General features: G+C 42.6%; 1 protein-coding gene across 1 annotated transcript; it reads right to left on the bottom strand.

The window, feature by feature from the left end:
* Window positions 1-2,070: 2,070 nt before the first annotated feature.
* On the bottom strand, window positions 2,071-7,272 carry ACRV1 (acrosomal vesicle protein 1). The gene is made up of 4 exons (XM_023534737.1): window positions 7,242-7,272; window positions 4,601-5,185; window positions 3,172-3,291; window positions 2,071-2,425 (listed from the first exon to the last, which is right to left on the bottom strand). The coding sequence occupies exons 1-4, from the start codon at window positions 7,270-7,272 to the stop codon at window positions 2,301-2,303; spliced, it is 861 nt and encodes a 286-aa protein (XP_023390505.1). The 3' UTR covers window positions 2,071-2,300.
* Between the last annotated feature and the right edge of the window lie 5,966 nt (window positions 7,273-13,238).

The raw sequence follows: 13,238 nt of genomic DNA, 5'->3' as shown, positions 1-13,238 counted from the left end.
TGGTTTGTTAGCAATCTCCACAGAAATCTTTCTTAGTTCTGCATGTTTTCTCATGGTCTGGCTGTAAGCATATTGCAGTCTCGATATAGCTTGATTTAACATTTAGTTTTCTTGCCTCCTCCCTACATTAAAGGAAGCTACAGGCCTAGGACATGGCTACCCACTATGACCCCCTTTTAATTAGCAATTTTTATGTTCAGGCCGTCCTATGTGGTTACTTTCGATCTCTGAGTTTGTAAGGCCTACTATGCAGGCCTCCCCTAAGCTTGTCAGATTTTGTGTGTGATCCCTTTTTTGTCCACAATTACCCCTTTTAGTCACAAATCAATCCAAAGGATGCATCTGTGACCAACTTCTTGGTTAGATGATGTGGTCCCATGGTGCTAGGAAGGTTCATTCCTAGGAAGTCTGTGTCGGTATTTGTCTTGCTGAAATGGTGAACCACTGGAGATGGGGCAAGGCTAACATTGGATAGAAGTCAAGGCTGAATTTTTCTCAAAAGGGAAAGGCAGGTCAATGAGAAGCGGTCAGGTCTTACAGACCTTCATTAAGGAAATAAATACTCTGGATAATTTCTAACCTGCAAGCCATCATGATCCAAGTTTTTCTGTCTGTCTCACTTTTCTGTATTTTGCATCTAGCATAACATTTATTTACAGTTTGAGGGCACAACCATATACCTCTTTGGTTTTCACAGTCTGACCATGAGATGAGTTTCCATTTACTGGTGGTGGTGGTGGTGGTGGTGGTGGTGTAGTTGTTGTTATGCCCATATGTTTCTCAATGGAAGCACTCAAGTGTCATTCATTATTAATCTGATTCCTGCTACTTGTGCAATTAGAACTGTAACTCTAAGGTTTAATTAGGGCCAAGGCTGGAAGAACACAATGGTGTAAATCACAATTACCATCGAAAAATTTTCAGAAGTCAGGACGACAGTAAGAGGTTTACAAATAAATTTTCTGTGCCTCAGCAACCCTTATAGAGGGCTATTTTTTTTTCCATAGCCACTCGATCATCCTTCAGAATTGACAGTCAGTAGTCCTTGATGAGTTACAGGGTACGCACATTACGATAATTGGGTTCTAACGTTATTCATACATAAAATTTCTCAATATTCCTTTTTATTTTATTGTTGAAGTATGTTTTATGACCTATGATATTGTCTGCCTTATGTTTTCCGTGGGCACTTGAAAAGATTGTATAAACTGTTGTTGGGGTGTTATATCAATGTCGATAGATCTTCTTAGTTTATGATATTTTGAGTTCTATATCTTTGCTGATTTTTTCTTGTTGTTTGCATTTGTTGTTTATTGCTGCTGTAACAAATTACCACAGACCGAGTGACTTAAAACAACACAAAATTATTTACACTTCTATAAGTTAGAAGTCTGACATGTCTTAGCGGGTTGAGATAAAGGTATTGGCTGGCCTGTGTTTTTTTCTGGAGACCTTTCCTTGTGTTTTCCAGCTTCTATGGGTCGCCCACAGTCCTTGGCTCATAATCCCCTTTCTCTAACTTCAAAGCCAACAACAGAGGTGAAAACACCTAGAAGAATATAACATTAATACAAGGTGACAGGGATTATTATAGTATTTCCACCTTCCCCTCTATGCTGAGATGAGTCAGTAACATTGTGTATATGAAAATGATTTAAGCATTATGACCTGCTATACGTTTATATAGCAAATAAAAAGGAGTCATTTATTATAATTAATAAGAGTAGACTCTAGAAGACTAAAAACTCTCAAGAGCCAAGAAAGGGTGAGTTTTGGACACCATGATAAGTAGAAGGGGGTGGGGCTTTTTATAGGGATGGAGAGGTAGGAAGAGAGAAAGACTCTGATGTTTTTTAAGCTCGTAAAAGATTAATGCCGACTTTGTATTTCTCTTTGTGGTCTCTGCCCAAAATGTATCCATTTTAACTGGTGGATAGAGCACTTGACTTTGGATCAGCTAAAAATGCGTCCATTTTAATGTGTGGCGTGGAAGGGTACTCAGGCTGACCCTGCAACTGGTTGACAGGAAAAGAAGTCTGTCTGAAGTCTATATTCTTTAACCATGTGGAATTTATTGAAAAAGAAAAGAATATTGAGAGATGGGTTTGAGGGACAGAGAGATATGGGTAATAGGGTATGGATAGGAGAGAAAAGATATTTGAGCATCCTCTCTGACACTCAGGCAGAAGCACATGTGATTAGTTGTTGACTGGAAAAGAAACTAAATATAAATTAAGCCCAGTAGGTTGATGGAGGATTTTTACTGCCTCAGTCAGAACCAGAAGCAAGGGCACAGGCTTCTAGATCTTGTTGCAGAAAGATTGATTCCGACAGCATATAATTTGCATCCTGGTTCCATGGGAGAAGAGGTTCATAGATGGGCACATGTTCTCACACCCCTGAACCATGAATTGGAGTTTTCCACCTGAAAGAAGCAGAGACAGATTGTAGTGAGCGGCAGGCTTCCTCTTCTAACCTTAGCCTTCATCCCATGTACCCAGTGTCCCCATGCAAGCATGACCAAGACCTCCAATTTATATATTCCTCCTCCCTTTCCCTTTCTATCTGCCTTTTCTGGGCCCTTTTCCCCATCAGTTGCCCCCTCCCTCTAGCGAGGCACCAGACAAACCACAGGCAGTGTGGTTCATGGGATGGAAGTAACTAAGATCCCTTATTTTGGGGATGAGGAATGAATGGAAGGGTAGAGAAGTGTGGAGATAAGATGGGTCTGGCAATCTGTGGACACAGACTGGTAAACAATTGTTTATTCATTTATTCAATATTTACTAAATGCCTACTCTATACTGGGCATTGTGCTAAGTGCTAAGAATATATAGCCATGAACAAGAAGACAGACACAGTCTTGAGCTTACTGTCAATGTCTCAATGGCTCAAGGGACAATTCGTATTTCTTTAATAAGAGACGGCTAGTCTCCTTGCCTCCTTTTAAGACATCACAGGCCTGCTGGGAATGGTTTCTATCTCTCCATCAGTAGCTGGAATTCTACTCTTAATTCTTGATAAGGTTTCCAATCTCCAAGTTTCTGGGAACCACAGCTTGATCTCTCCTCACGCCCCTGCCCCCACTCCCACCCCCGCCCCCTGCTCCCCATCAGTACTCAAGTTGGTTATGTTCTCTTACGAAGATCGCCTCCCGAAGTCCCCACATACCTTCAAAGATCTTCTTTAACATGCACTGCTGGGTATTCTGAGTGGAGCAGACACTCTCTCCACGAAGACATTTTCCTTTATCGTTCATGTAAGAGCATACGTGGCAATTCAGTGCTGGGCCTGAAAATTTAAGATAAGCCAGATGAAATTCCCTTGTGGACCAGGTGTGTAGCCTGAGTCACACATCTGGGGAGAGAAGATGGGCAACAAGTAGCCTGGATACAACACATTTCATTTATCAGTTCTTGGGGATCTGAGGGCCCTGCGTCTGATAGAGCATATTCTCTCTTTTGTACCAGAGGGAATTCCTTCCTTCTTACTGCTTCATCTGTGATGTTCATTGCTGATGAATCCCAAATTTATCTCTTTAATGCTGACTTTTACTCCAATTCATATCCCCATTGACATCTTGGACATTTATAATTAGATGCCCTCTGCCATGTCTAACTCAATAGGAGCAAAGAAAAACTTATTACATGACTAGCTCCTTTTTCTACTCCCCACCATACTCTCCCTCACGAGCACAAACATTTGGAGTAAAATTTGGCTGATAAGCTATATTAGAATGCTTTAATGTTGCGAACCCTGTGAAGAGTGTGTATCATTCTCCAGTTTCAAAATGACCTGCAATAAGGTCAATTTGTCACCAAAGGCACTCTCTTTGAAATGCTTCCTTATTGTTTCTTTTACTATCTCCACTGCCAATTCCCTAGTTAAGGAAATATAAGTGAAAAGAATACGGTCTTTGGAGTCAGACTTAAGTTTGAATCCAAGATTTGCTACTCTGTTTTTGGCTTCTCATCTGAAAATTTGGAATACTACTACTTAAACAATGGGGTCAAATAGGAAGTATTTATATCTGGGTAATAACTTGAGGCATCAAACCTTGGATCTTGTTTTCCTTCCTTGAAAAACCCCTTTTTACTAAGAGCCAAAGAATTGTAGTTGTCTTGGGAACTTATTTCTGGATCTAAAAGACAAAGTCTTTATGCTTTACTTTCCATTTTCAAACATAAATAAGAGCTACCAGCTCCAGAGCAAGATATCTTGTTTACAGGGTTTACAAAGCATTCTAACACAGTTAAAAACCAACTTAGCATAAAGCTCATGAAGGTATCTTCCAGGAGCCCTGGGCATTTGTAGTCATAATTTCTTATGTAGAGTGAAGCCGGAGGGACTGCTGGAGTTTTGTATTTCTGTTATTTTTCTTAAAGAGGGCCTGCCAAATTGTTTAGCCTTCAAGACCCCACAAAACCTGGGTCCTGCCTCCTGGTGTTATTGCAAATTAAGCTATTTGGGAGAGCCGTTTGTGAAGTGCTTGCGAACTATTCTTTCTTCTACAGCCTTTCCTTAAAATTGTTTTTTTTTTGACATGTTGCCTACTTCCCACCAGAAGTCAAGAGCTGGCACCCATCCAAATGTGGCTCACCTGAAAATGTGCTTGCGGCTGGACTGCCTGAAGGCTGTTCACCCGCTGGCTTTTCAACTGAGGCCTGTTCATCTGAAGCCTGTTCACCTGCAGCCTGTTCATTCAAAGTCTGTTCACTGGAAGCCTTTTCACCTGAAGGCTGTTCACCTGAAGGCTGTTCATTCAAAGCCTTTTCACTGGAAGGCTGTTCACCAGCCGGCTGTTCAGAAGGCTGTTCGGCGGAAGGCTGTTCAGAAGGCTGTTCAGCAGAAGGCTGTTCACTGGAAGGCTTTTCACTCGAAGACTGTTCACCTGAAGATTCTCCAGAAGTGTGCTCACTTGCATCATGCTCACCTGCAGTGTGCTCACCTGCAGCATGCTCACTTGCAGCAGTGTGCTCATCTGAACCCTGGTCACCTGAAGCATGCTCGCCCGGAGCACGTCCAGCTGAAGCGTGCGCACTTAAGATGTTCTTGCCTGAAGAAGTCTCATATAAAGCCTCACTGTCTGAAGGGTTTGCAAGTGACAAGTGCTCACCTGAAAATTGCTGAACTGAAGCTTGATGATCTATAATGCCAGGAGACTCATCGGGCTGACCTGATGCTCCTGTGATGGAGAAGGAACAGAAGAGAGACTGTGAAGGTGAGAGAAAGTATGTCCAAAGTAAAGACTACTTTCCTATAGAGTAAGGCTAACGTTATGGGATTCTTAAGTTTCCTGTGGGACTAGATCAGGCACGTGAAGATACTTCAGATGTTGGAGGAAGTCAGCTAATTACCTAAGAGACCGTGAAGGATAGCGGTATTGATGAAATACATAGAGACCACCTCTGGGATTAAAGGGAAAATTTTTAAGATCCACCATACTAATACACTGGGGGCCCATTTACCCATGCACCAAAAGCACCTGAAGGGAAATTAATGGGCCTCCCTGACAAAGCCAGCATCAGGAAGTCAATGTACCATCACCCATGTAATCAGAGGTCCACCACCAGCCCTCCCTCCAGACTCTCTATGGGTGAAAGGCAAGAAGAATAGAAATACAAGAGGGAGAGGGAAAGCAAGTTGTCTCAATAGCTGAGTAATGCTAGCTGAAATTGAGGGTGGAAGATTTTTAAACTTTAGACAGGATAAGTTTTAAACTGGAAATGACAAATATCTAACGGTCCCACAAAATTATCAGGAGGGATTAAGACACCTTTATTTGGCAATTTCAAGTTCTTTCCCATGCTCAATCCCCAGTCCTTGTGGGCTGGGAATTCAAAGCAAAGTTGCTATCAATTTTCAAGATTAAAATATTGTTTGCTTATATATCTCTGAATTTAGATTCCTTGTGACATAACATTTACACTCACTTCAAGGAGTTGTCATAAGTATTCAATAAGATAAATTGTGAAGTGCCTAGTCCATTGCCTAAGTGCTCAATTAATTTTAGATTTCTCTCCTCCCTACCTTACACTGGGAATTACAAAACTCTTAGCTGGTCATTCTCTTCTGGCTAGTCTCTTCGTTTTTACTCCATCTTATTAACGACTGTCAAATATTCCTTAAGTATGACTTTTATTTTATTGAATGTAGCACCAGAGAATCTGATTATTATGCTTAGATTCAGCTGAGTCACCTAGAGGAAGGCGAGTAAACTACAACTGTTATTACTCCTAGCCAAAAGCTGAGAATAATGATAAGATCTTTGAGACTGAGGTAGCCTAAGGCCCCAAAGTACTCTCGCTCTGTTGAGTTCTGCCGTATACATTTTTTCTTTCTGTGTGATTTGTAGTCCTTATATTCTATGACTTTGAACAACTACGATTAGAATATGTTGATAAAGGAAAGGGAAGACTTAGTAAGGCATCTAGGAGGTTTTTATTTTGTAAAAGTTGTTACAGAAATATTTCTGCTTGACTGATTCTTAACAGTTGACAGAAGCTTTAATAAAGAGATTTCTGAAAGGAAGCTTGAAAGTACACTAATTTCTTAGTCATTCCTATAGTTTGGCACTGCTTTACCATGTGGCTGGCACATATTGCCTTCTGGTAGCTATGTATCTGTTTCTGAGTTAACCTTTGAAAATTCAAGAAAGCCAGACAAAATATCTGAGAACCAGCATTACAGAAAACACTGTCATTTAACCATCAGCTCAGAGCTCACGGCCTCTCTCTTCTGTTACATAGCCCACCGTGAGTGGGGGCCGTGAAAGAGGAAATGCAGACATCTGGAAGGACAGAAACATAGCCATGAAGGAGAGGTGTGTAAGGTCTCTGGCCGAAAGCCCTGCTGTGTTCTGAGCTGGCTTTCTGGGTACATTACATTCTCATCTCTTTATGCCTTTCCTTGCCACATTAACTACATAGGATCTCTGGCTCACTGGAACAAGCCTCCATTGACTTCCACAGAAGCCCTAGACCTATCTTGTCATCTCACAGAGCATCAGGCACAAATGTTGAGTGGCTGAAAGAAGTAGGAACAGGCCTGTGCCAAGCTAGTGGGCTCCTCTGACAGTCGAGTCACAACTAGGAGGAATCAACTGGATCAGGGGCTCAGAGTTGAACTCTGTTTAGCAGTTCCTGATTCTGAGTCGGATTGGTTTGGGTAACTAAGATACTGGTCTTCTTCAAGGACTATAACAACTTAAAGAGGCCTCTTAGCTAAGGTAAAGGACTCACCTCTGGCAGATCCAAGCAGATAAAGACTCATTAGTAAGAGAAACTTCATCTGGATTTTGAGAAAGAGGGTACCCTGGTGTGGGGCACCCAGGAGCCGTGAAGAAAAACTGTGAGCAGAAGCTCCCAACGCTGAGTCACAACTTCTGGGATTCTAGAACCTCAGGAACAACCCATGTTTGCTCACAATGGGTTGTGCTCTGAGGTTCTCATATAAGCTGTCAGGCAGTTGGCCCTCCAACAACCCATGTCAAACTGCACCAGTGCAGGCTATGTGTTTGCCAGGTGCAAGGTGATAGGTTGGAGCTCTCTGCCCTAACTTAAAAAGAAAAAATCTTATTACCAAAATAACATATACTCTTTGTAATAAATTTTAAAGCTATCGACTCAAAGTATTCATGACAGTGAGTTGTGACTGGCTGTTTATTTTCTGTTTGGCTCTCTAAATCAGCCCTTTTGTGGCCCTGTACCCCAGAAGGCTGACCCTCTATTGATTTGATCACTTAAGTGCTGGTTGGGTTTGGCTTCAGATTGGGTTTAGCCAATGGAAGACTGGAGGTGGGGGGTGGGCTGGATAGACACACACATGTGCTCGCACACACACAACGCACACATGGTGTAGGATTGAAGTATTTGTTCTTTCCACTCCCTTCCTGACGGTCTGATACTGGCTGGGTCTTCCTGTGATGCAGGCTCTGTCAGGTGTCCTCCATGGCTCCGGCTCTCAGGGAGGCTATGTTAACATGTTTCCCTTCTCCTGCCCTCTTCGGCCTGAGGTTGATGATGATTTCTTGTCGTTACTAAAATCTGGATGTCCCAACTTTCCTTTTTTTAAATGTCTTTAACCCCGTCCACTTCTGTACATAGTCTTTTCATAAAGGTCTCTATCAACCATGGTTTTGGCAAGAAACAGATGGCAAACTTAACTGGGTCACTGAGGAGCATTTACAGGATGTGGGTACAGAAAAGGGATCAACAAGGAATAGTCAAAACCTGTGCCTTGAGCTGTAACTTCTACTCAGGGAGTAGCCAAGCTGAGGAGGTAGGTGCAGTGAGGCACCCACCTGGTGTAAAGCTGGAACTTTGGAGAGATTGGGTGGCAGAGTCCCTAGCCTTCATCTACTTCTTCCCTGCCTGTCTCTCTTGGACTACAGTGTTACGTGTACCACTGAGGGCTGGGTCTAGAATAGATGTATTTGTCATTCTTTTAATTATTTGTTTAATGTTTGTCTCTCCCACAAGATTCTAAGCCCTTTGAAAGCAGGGTCCCTGTCTGGCTTGGTTGCTGTTGTACCCCTGGTACCTAGCAGCATGTTTGCCATGTAATAGGTACATGATAATTTTTTTTTTTTTTCTAAATGAAGGAACGAATGATTTGCCATTTATGGGCCTCTCTGTGCCTCCTGGACAAAAATCTATAGAGAGTCCCTAGAATGGGTTGGCTGAAGATTCTGGGCCAGTTGGAGAAAGCAGGATCACCAGGGGTTAATAGGCCAAGGGGGCCTATTCTATTTGGCTTGAATTGAAGGACAAAACTAGGATTTCTACGTCTGAGACTGGGTTCCTTTGCAGTAAAGCATGAAAAAAGGAAGGAAAAACTATTGATTCCTTTCCTTCATGTGGAGTGAATGGAGAAACAGTTATGGGATTATACTGAATCAGACTTTTATTGTTAGAAGCAGTGGAATTTAGTGGAAAGGAAGAGGTGCTATCTATGCCACCCGCAATTGTTTGAAGTTTGGCAACACCACTCTTTGCAATTATCAGACCTTTCTGGGACATCCCTGCTTCACCCCTCCCCAGGAGTCACAGTATTGAGAGACAGGACCTTAAAGCCTGAATGTTCTCTTCTGAAATCTTACCTTTCAACTTTTTCATCCCTCTTTTCTTAAGGTTGCTTTACAGGAGTATATCCCGGTCCCACCCAGGTTGGCTTTCCCTGGGTTCTCTACTCTGGAAAACGCCTCCCTGTGTCCAGCAGTCTGGCACTTCACAGCCACGCCTGTGAGTATCTGAGCATGCCATTTAAGAAGACTTACGGTGATGGAGAATTCACTGTGGAATTTGAAGAGTTCTGGAGTCAAGACATCCAGAATGTTCAGATCCTGCATCCTTCCTCTGCCAATCTCTTTAATCCTAGATGAGCTAATGTTCCAGTGTCTAATGCCACAAATGTAACAAAGAGTCAGCCAACTCAGCCCCTTGTTCAAAAAGATGAGCTGAACCAAAACAGAGTCTTCTCCCAAAACTTTGCAGCTGAAACAGAAAGACAGAGACAACTAGCTATGGAGAGCTGAGTTAAAAAGTCATTTAGACTCATGTGCTGAAACCACTGTCTGGGGCCAAAGGAAGGATGAGCAAGCTGAGAAGCCAGGAGAGAGTAATAGAAAAGAACACAGAAGAGATAAGAGATACCACGCCTCATTAAGTTTACCTTAAATAATGGGAAATTATATAGATGTCCACATAGGGCTATATACCACCCAGGCTGGGCCTCGTGGAGACCTGAACACAGTCTGTAAACTGAAATGTGGTTCTGGATACACAGCCATGCTAGCTCTAGTTATCTTGTAGGCTTAGTTTCTTAGTCTTCCTGCCTATGTTCCTACTGCTCTTGTTCTAAACTCACTCGCCTCTCTTCTTTCTATTTGGTGACTTCCTTTTACTCATAACTCCTACCGATTCATAACTTTTGCCTACTCATAGTTTCTGAATGTTCATTATTTCTGCTTACTCATGACTTCTGCTTATTCACAGCTTATGCTTACTCCTGATTCCCGATGTGTGCCCTTGTCTGTCTTTTGGCCCTAATGTGCACTGTTGACTCTCCTCACATTTAGTTTTCAAGAGAATTTCAGCCATCTAACCTCTCACTATCATCCCTTTTGTAGAAAATTCCAGTGCCAGGCTACCTTGTAGGCCTTTCATGTGATTCACACAGCCAGAATGGAGGGTATGTGACCCCCAGCATGGTGATCCATATTAAGAGACCTAGAAAAGGGGCCATAGCCATAGTAACGATTCTCAGGCTCCTCAAAAGTCAGAGGAGTGGGGTGCAGTAAGACTGGAAGGCATGTTGCTTCATTTATGTAGTGCTTCTGCCAGGGAAAAGCACCAGGACCTTTTGTAATCTGTCCCCATATTTTCTTCCTCCATCTCATCTTTCTACTCCTTCCCTTCCTCCTCCTTCATCCCAAGCTCCATCCCAAGCCACATCCATACACAACTGCTAGTTCCCTGAATATGCAGTGTTCTCTGCATTTTTATGGTTCCCCTCCCCTCTTTTCCTGAAATTTTACTGCTCCGTCTCATCTTCCTGATGAGAATTAATTCTTAACTCTTCACGCACTCCCTGGGAGGTCTTATCCATGCCGATCACCACCTACAAATTGAAGACCACCAAAATCTATCGATCTGGCCCACAGACTCCTCTCTTTTTAGTTCAGACCAATAGATCCAACTACCAGCTGCACATTTCTATCTGGATATCCCAAAACACCTCAACTCAACGTTTGTAATACCGAATCCATCATTTGTATCCCAACTCTGTTTTGGAGACTTTTAGCTCAGTACTGTTATTGGCATCTTCCTTGCCTTTGCTTCACCATTCTATCAGTTTTACCTTTACCTAGTTCTTCAATTTATCCGCTTCTCTCTCTTCTCTCTCACCTAACCCAAGTTCAGGCTCTCATCTTCTTCTCTCTGGACCACTGAAGCAGCTTCCTCTTGGTCTCTGTCGTCCTCATGAGAACTTACCTTTTTTCTGTTGCCAAAACTGACTTCTAAGACTAAAATCCTGAGCGATAAAGTTCCACTTAATCTTCTGCCGAAACTTCAAATAAAACTCTATGAGATCAGCGTTTCTCCAGCTTCAGCTCCCATGGCCTCCTCTCCCTGCCAGCAGCATAGCATGCAAACAGATGGTTAGACACGCCTGCACAGTCCTTTTGAGACAATACATTCTCCATTGTCACACTGCAGTAGCAACTCGAAAAGGAGAGGCCTGTTCAAAGGTGGAAAAATCTTCTCTTTGACTGTCCGTGTAGTTTTGTCCCTCCTGTGATATATCAAATCAAGTCAGGGATAAGGTGAGTGATATTATCACTGAGAATTATGTAAGTAAAGGGATACGGCAACTTCTGCCTTTCATTTGACCAGATTTGTGCTCAACTGGTGGCATGCTGAGACTGGCTGGAACTGGCGTATGAGAGCTGATTGTTAAAGTTTCAAGAAATTTTACAAGTTGTATGTTGAACACAGATATTATTAAAATTAATGTATAAAGTAACAAATTAATTATATTAGAAACACAGATAGTACTCAAAACGTCATCACTTCTAAATTATTTTACTATGTTTTACTATTATCTGTGTTCTTAAAGTTATTTCTTTCTGTTATATCCGTTTATTATATAATGGTGTGCTCATCTCTTCTCAATTCCCCAGGATTCAGTGATGTCAGGATAGTAGCTGGAAATTGCCATTTACACCATGGAAATCTGCAAACACTACAAATCAGAACTCTCTCCACCCTCCCTCACCCCACAAGCCAGCTGTTAAACATTTACCGGCTCACCCCTGGGCTAAACTCGTGTACTTGTGACCTGGGAAAACTGATGACCAACTTCTCTTTGGGACACTAAAATCTTGCAAAATTCTTTCGCATAGGAATGCACATCTGACAGGACAACTGATAAGTGTGTTTAAAAATTTACAGCCAGGAATTCTGCAGACGAGAAATGATAATTTACAGTAATGTTGGAACCAATGTATGCAGTCTTTTGTCTGCACGGATTACTGATAGTTATCGGTAATCTTTATTGTGGAAGGGCCTACATTCCCCTTAAGCCCTGGAGTTCTGCCACCTTTGTACCAAGCTTAGGTCTTGCCCTGGGTGTTTTTCGAGGCTGGACCCCTGGTGCCCAGGACTCTGCCTTAACTGGGTACATCTATAGCTGTTCCTCTTCTCACTCCTTGGAACTTTGCCGGGGATCCAGGCCACTTTCTTGTCATTGAGGGTAGGGGGGGAGAATTAGCAAACAGTACACAAACTAAATATCTCTTTAAGTTACCAGAATACATACCCCTACTTATGTTTATGCCATAGAACAGAGAAGAGGGTTGTAGAGAAGTGTTACAGGCAACACAGGGCTGGCTGGGAGGATCTCGAGTTACTCGGTCCTCTGAACACAGGAAAGAAGGAAGATGTGAAGCAGAGATTTCAGGGGCATCAATAAGGAATCCTGTTTGGGATAGGAGTGCCCGGAGTTGTTGCTGAGATGGCAGGCCACAGTAGGAGCGGGGATCTGGGGAGGCACTGTCTGCTGGAATCAGAGCTGAATAGCATGCTTTTTCCTTAATGAGTCTCTCCTAGGGTGTCTGGGCTGATTCTACATCAGCCTGGGAAGAACTCAATTCCTGCCTCCACTCCTTCCTCTCTGATAGCATCAGAGCAGTGTTTCTAATGCGTATCATTTTTTGGTAAACATATGTTATCTTACTATACCCTAAGGAGGCCTTTTTTAAACCACCTTGATGGTAGCTGAGAATGAGGCTGATGGCCTTCTGATACCTCCATGTACTGAGATGATTTTGTCCAACTTCGTGTATTTTGTACTAAGAAAGCAATTAGGTTTTCTTTTCTTTTCTTTGTTTAAAGTGTAATGTATTAACTATATTAATTATTCACTAAAATGGCCCTAAGATTCTGATGTTAGAGGCATCCACCCCCACCTCATGAACAATGCACGATATTGAGTCCCTCAGGGTCTTGTCTGTCTTTTCTGCTGCAGGAAGGACTATGAACAGAAGCTAGGGCAACCCCTGGCCCCGGGGAACTTGGACACTGGGCCTCTGGAAGGAGGACCTGGGAGAAGTGGCAGAGAGTGGAGAGAATCCCCTAGGCCTGGGCTAGACAGCAGGACATACTGCCTCTCCTCCTCTAGAGCATTCTAGTATTAGGCCTAAATAGTTCCAGAAGAACCATTTAGTAAAATCCTTA

Source organism: Pteropus vampyrus, unplaced genomic scaffold (genome assembly GCF_000151845.1).
Source record: "Pteropus vampyrus isolate Shadow unplaced genomic scaffold, Pvam_2.0 Scaffold130, whole genome shotgun sequence".
Lineage (NCBI taxonomy): Eukaryota > Metazoa > Chordata > Mammalia > Chiroptera > Pteropodidae > Pteropus > Pteropus vampyrus.
Note: the sequence above shows the minus strand (reverse complement) of the source record. Positions and strands in the feature narration are given on the sequence as shown.

Excerpts from the sequence above, each read along its gene's own strand:
- ACRV1 (XM_023534737.1), bottom strand. The coding sequence starts at position 7,272 with ATGAGTCTTTATCTGCTTGGATCTGCCAGAG. Across the intron at positions 5,186-7,241 it reads TCTGCTTGGATCTGCCAGAG|GAGCATCAGGTCAGCCCGAT; the intron begins GTGAGTCCTTTA and ends TCTCCATCACAG. Across the intron at positions 3,292-4,600 it reads AGCCGCAAGCACATTTTCAG|GCCCAGCACTGAATTGCCAC; the intron begins GTGAGCCACATT and ends TTAAATTTTCAG.